Source organism: Megalobrama amblycephala, linkage group LG19 (assembly GCF_018812025.1).
Source record: "Megalobrama amblycephala isolate DHTTF-2021 linkage group LG19, ASM1881202v1, whole genome shotgun sequence".
In the NCBI taxonomy this organism is placed as follows: Eukaryota; Metazoa; Chordata; class Actinopteri; order Cypriniformes; family Xenocyprididae; genus Megalobrama; species Megalobrama amblycephala.
Window position 1 is genome coordinate 38374319 of NC_063062.1, and position 5737 is coordinate 38380055.

General features: G+C 40.6%; 1 protein-coding gene across 1 annotated transcript; it reads right to left on the reverse strand.

Moving 5' to 3' along the window:
• Positions 1-3971: 3971 nt before the first annotated feature.
• On the reverse strand, positions 3972-5123 carry LOC125253692. Its single transcript, XM_048167705.1, has one exon. The coding sequence runs from the start codon at positions 5037-5039 to the stop codon at positions 4095-4097; it is 945 nt and encodes a 314-aa protein (XP_048023662.1). The 5' UTR covers positions 5040-5123; the 3' UTR covers positions 3972-4094.
• Positions 5124-5737: the final 614 nt, after the last annotated feature.

A 5737-nucleotide genomic window follows, 5' to 3' on the forward strand; every position in this document is an offset into this window, starting at 1 on the left:
GAGAGTATTTTGGAGGCCTGTAGATAACTATAAGTAGAATGCGAGGAGCACCTTTTAATACAATACCCAAGTATTCGAAAGACAAGTAATCACCAAATGACACTTGCTTGCATTGATAGACATCTTTAAATAGAGCAGCAACACCTCCACCTCTCCTAACAGCTCTGCAGACACTCATAAAAGTAAAGTTAGGAGGGGCTGTTTCATTCAGGATTGTTGCACTGCAGCAGTCTTCAAGCCATGTTTCATTTAGAAGCATAAAATCTAGGTTGTTTGTGGTTAAGTAGTCATTGACTAGAAGTGATTTATTTTTAAATGAGCGTATGTTTAGAAGTGCTAACTTAACAGTCTTACTTTCTGTCTCTACAGTAATCTTAGTTTGACGTGTAATAGGTAGCAGATTAAATGGGTTTGCCAAACGGTTTGAAAAGGCCTTAGGCTTTCTATAACGTAATAAAACAGAAATAGAGAAAGATACAGGCACACTGGGTTCCCGCTTGTTCTGTAAACATTTGATAAAGTCACTGTTATCATAGCGGGGACCCGACACACATCACTGAGAGCTGTTATCGGTTGTTTTTGGTTCACCTAGAACAGACGGAGGAGGTTGAGGGGCCTGGCGTTGTGGCAGGGGCCGAAGAGCTCTCATGCAGACCTTCCTATGGATTGTTTAACGTTTTTGAAGGGCGCAGAAACACGTTAAACATGTATTTGAAAATTTACCATGCAATTGTATAGTATTTTATTATTAATATTTATTCACATATCTGTCCCAGTAGGCTACTATAGCACAGCATAGAACACGCCTGGTTCCAGAAGTAGGCAGGTAACATGTAGGCATAAGTGGTTGTGACAATATCTGGCACAAATTTAGTCCATTTAAGAAGGGGTCTTAGTACTTTTTAACGGCACAAACCGGGACAAACGGGACAAACAGCACCATTTTGGAACGATTTAAGATGACGGGGAGGAGATTTTTTTTTTCTTTTTCTAAATTTTTTTATTAGGCCTATAATAATAATAATAATAATAATAATAATAAGTTATATAAGTTATTATTTTAACGGCAGAAACCTGCACAGATAGAGCACAAACGAATATGCCAGTTTTGGAGCGATTTAGATTACATGGGGTGGAGATTGGGTTTTTCAAAAAAAATTTTTAAAAAGGTAATCAATTACAGGGATTCTTTTAACGGCACAAATCGAGCACAAACGAACCATACCGGGTTGGAGCAATATGGATGGCATGGGGTGTGGAGAGTTACATAACTGTTCATAAAACATTTTTTCATTCTATTTAAGAAGAGGTCTTAGATACAGTGTTTATTTTAACGGCACAAACCAGCACAAATCGAGCACAAACGAACGACACCAGTTTCATGCGATTTAGACGAAATGGGGTGGAGAGTGACGTCACAGCTCCCGAATTAAATTTGTTATATCTGTGGAAGGAAAACAGTTACAGTGTTTGTTTTAACAGCACAAACCAGCACAAATCGAGCACAAACGAACGACACCAGTTTCATGCGATTTAGACGAAATGGGGTGGAGAGTGACGTCACAGCTCCCGAATTAAATTTGTTATATCTGTGGAAGGAAAACAGTTACAGTGTTTGTTTTAACGGCACAAACCAGCACAAATCGAGCACAAACGAACACCACCAGTTTCGTGCAATTTAGACGAAGTGGGTGGAGAATGACGTCACAGCTCTCGAATTATATTTGTTATATCTGTGGAAGGAAAACAGTTACAGTGTTTGTTTTAACGGCACAAACCAGCACAAATCGAGCACAAATGAACAACACCAGTTTCATGCGATTTAGACGAAATGGGGTGGAGAGTGACGTCACAGCTCCCGAATTAAATTTGTTATATCTGTGGAAGGAAAACAGTTACAGTGTTTGTTTTAACGGCACAAACCAGCACAAATCGAGCACAAACGAACACCACCAGTTTCGTGCAATTTAGACGAAGTGGGTGGAGAATGACGTCACAGCTCTCGAATTATATTTGTTATATCTGTGGAAGGAAAACAGTTACAGTGTTTGTTTTAACGGCACAAACCAGCACAAATCGAGCACAAATGAACAACACCAGTTTCATGCGATTTAGACGAAGTGGGTGGAGAGTGACGTCACAGCTCCCGAATTAAATTTGTTATATCTGTGGAAGGAAAACAGTTACAGTGTTTGTTTTAACGGCACAAACCAGCACAAATCGAGCACAAACGAACCACACCAGTTTCGTGCGATTTAGACGAAGTGGGTGGAGAATGACGTCACAGCTCCCGAATTATATTTGTTATATCTGTGGAAGGAAAACCGTTACAGTGTTTGTTTTAACGGCACAAACCAGCACAAATCGAGCACAAACGAACAACACCAGTTTCGTGCAATTTAGACGAAGTGGGTGGAGAATGACGTCACAGCTCCCGAATTAAATTTGTTATATCTGTGGAAGGAAAACAGTTACAGTGTTTGTTTTAACGGCACAAACCAGCACAAATCGAGCACAAACGAACAACACCAGTTTCGTGCAATTTAGACGAAGTGGGTGGAGAATGACGTCACAGCTCTCTAATTATATTTGTTATATCTGTGGAAGGAAAACAGTTACAGTGTTTGTTTTAACGGCACAAACCAGCACAAATCGAGCACAAATGAACCACACCAGTTTCGTGCGATTTAGACGAAGTGGGTGGAGAGTGACGTCACAGCTCCCGAATTATATTTGTTATATCTGTGGAAGGAAAACCGTTACAGTGTTTGTTTTAACGGCACAAACCAGCACAAATCGAGCACAAACGAACAACACCAGTTTCGTGCGATTTAGACGAAATGGGGTGGAGAATGACGTCACAGCTCCCGAATTATATTTGTTATATCTGTGGAAGGAAAACCGTTACAGTGTTTGTTTTAACGGCACAAACCAGCACAAATCGAGCACAAACGAACAACACCAGTTTCATGCGATTTAGACGAAGTGGGTGGAGAATGACGTCACAGCTCCCGAATTAAATTTGTTATATCTGTGGAAGGAAAACAGTTACAGTGTTTGTTTTAACGGCACAAACCAGCACAAATCGAGCACAAACGAACAACACCAGTTTCGTGCGATTTAGACGAAATGGGGTGGAGAGTGACGTAACAGCTCCCGAATTAAATTTGTTATATCTGTGGAAGGAAAACAGTTACAGAGTTTGTCTTAATGGCACAAACCAGCACAAATCGAGCACAAACGAACACACCAGTTTCGTGCGATTTAGACGAAATGGGGTGGAGAATGACGTCACAGCTCCCGAATTATATTTGTTATATCTGTGGAAGGAAAACAGTTACAGTGTTTGTTTTAACGGCACAAACCAGCACAAATTGAGCACAAACGAACGACACCAGTTTCATGCGATTTAGACGAAGTGGGTGGAGAATGACGTCACAGCTCCTGAATTATATTTGTTATATCTGTGGAAGGAAAACAGTTACAGTGTTTGTTTTAACGGCACAAACCAGCACAAAACGAGCACAAACGAACGACACCAGTTTTGTGCGATTTAGACGAAATGGGGTGAAGAATGACGTCACAGCTCCCGAATTATATTTGTTGAAGTGACGCAAACAGCCATTTTGTCACTTGAGGTGTTGTAGGGTGGTTTCTGATGCGTGAGATCCAAACAAAATAAATCGTCCTCCAAATACTGCTTTATCAGATTTATTCATCACACAGTTCATATAGGTCATTTTTTCTTACAGTTCTTCTGTCCAGAGCATATAAAAAAAACCCTTGGATGCCATCACCAATTTACCTCCAGACACAGTCAAAAAATGTTGTGCTTCCCTCTAATTACACACCTGCCCTCTCTTACTCTTTGCCTACCTATATACTCATTAAGGCCAACACTCCACCCAGTGGTCAAAAAAACGAATTACAGACATAATGGCTCTTACACCCCGGCCCCTATTGAACATGGCAAATAGACATTACAATTCAATACAAATACAAAGAGCCATTAAAGCCCAAAGCAACACTGTAAACCTCGCATCAGTCAGTCCTCTGTAGGTTAGAAATTAAACACAGTCTTTGCAATCAGTCCATTATATTTCCATGCGGTCATAAAACAGACAAAGCTTTGTCACAGGTCTCTCGAGTACACTGGTTTTAGTTTGTACTCGCACAGAACGTACAAGTCCATTTTTATCTGGAAAGGCTTCCAGAACTCGTCCCATTAGCCAAGATCCACGTGGAGCTGTTGAATCCACAATGACAACAATGTCACCAGGAGCAAAGTTTCTCCTTTCCTTATTCCATTTCTGTCGATCTTGAAGCAAAGGCAAGTATTCATTTGTCCATCTTTTCCAGAAAAAGTCACACATATACTGGACCTGTTTCCATCTCCTCTTGCTGTATAATTCAGATTTATCAAATAGTCCAGGTGGTAATACTGGTTTACCTTTCATCTGAAGAAGGTGGTTTGGAGTAAGTGGCTCCAGATCATTTGGGTCCTCTGACAGCTTGGTTATTGGGCGATCGTTCAGAATGGCCTCAATTTCGCACAGCACAGTATGGAATCCTTCATCATCCAAAGTTTGTTGATGTAAGATGGAACTCAAGATTCTTTTGACCATTCTGATCATACGCTCCCACACTCCACCATAATGTGAACCTCCCGGAGGATTGAAACTCCACTGGACACCTTTCACAAGCATGGCCTTTTGAATCTTATTTTTATTCCATGAACTGAGCATTTCCTTTAACTCCCTTTCGGCTCCAACAAAGTTTGTACCATTGTCCGATCTTATGTGAGTTACTTGCCCTCGTCTGCAAATAAATCTTCGTAGAGAGTTGATACATGAATCTGTGTCTAAAGAATAGGCGACTTCCAGATGAACTGCTCGACTTGCCATACAAGTAAAGATGACTCCGTAACGTTTTACAATGGAACGTCCTCTTTTAACTTCCACAGGACCAAAATAATCCACTCCGACATTTGTAAATGGAGGCAAATCTGGAAGGAGTCTCTCCTTTAGCAAGTCTGCCATCTTTTGCTCACTCACCTTAAGTCCAAAACGTCTGCAATGACCACAACTACTTATGATCTTTCTGGCAGCTGCATTACCCTTAATGATCCAATATCTTTTTCTCAGCTTGGAAAGCATATGATTTCTTCCACTATGGCCTAACTGTTGATGTATATGCCGCAAGATGAGTGTGGCAATATGCTGATCCTTAGCCAGAATAATTGGATGCTTTCTTTCCTCAGGCATGGCAGAATTTCTCAATCGTCCTCCAACTCTCAAAAGACCATCTTGATAGATAGGATCCAATTTATACAACTTGCTGTCCTTTTTTATTTTTGAAACAGGTGAAGACGACAGAGCAGCAATTTCCTTTGTGAACTGCTGCTGTTGACTAAATGCGACAATAGCTGCTTCAGCTTCATTCAGGTCCTCCAAAGTTAGATTCGTTGTGGTCACAGAGCCTGTTTTTGAAGCTCTGTCTCTATCTTCTTAGAAGAAATGAATACTCTAGAAGAGTCTACAGAGGCTTGTATTTCCTTTCGCTTTTGACTTCGTTGTCTCAAAACTTTCTTTAACTTCAAGAGCCAAGCAACAGCAACCTTCAACTTTGTCCAGTCTGAAAAATGAGTAATCAATCTACGAGTAGCATTTGTTGCATTTGGCATTTCATCTACAATGGTGCTATTCACACAATTGTTCCTCTTTACCTCAGAATCATC

Excerpts from the sequence above, each read along its gene's own strand:
- LOC125253692 (XM_048167705.1), bottom strand. The coding sequence starts at position 5,039 with ATGGCAGACTTGCTAAAGGAGAGACTCCTTCCAGATTTGCCTCCATTT.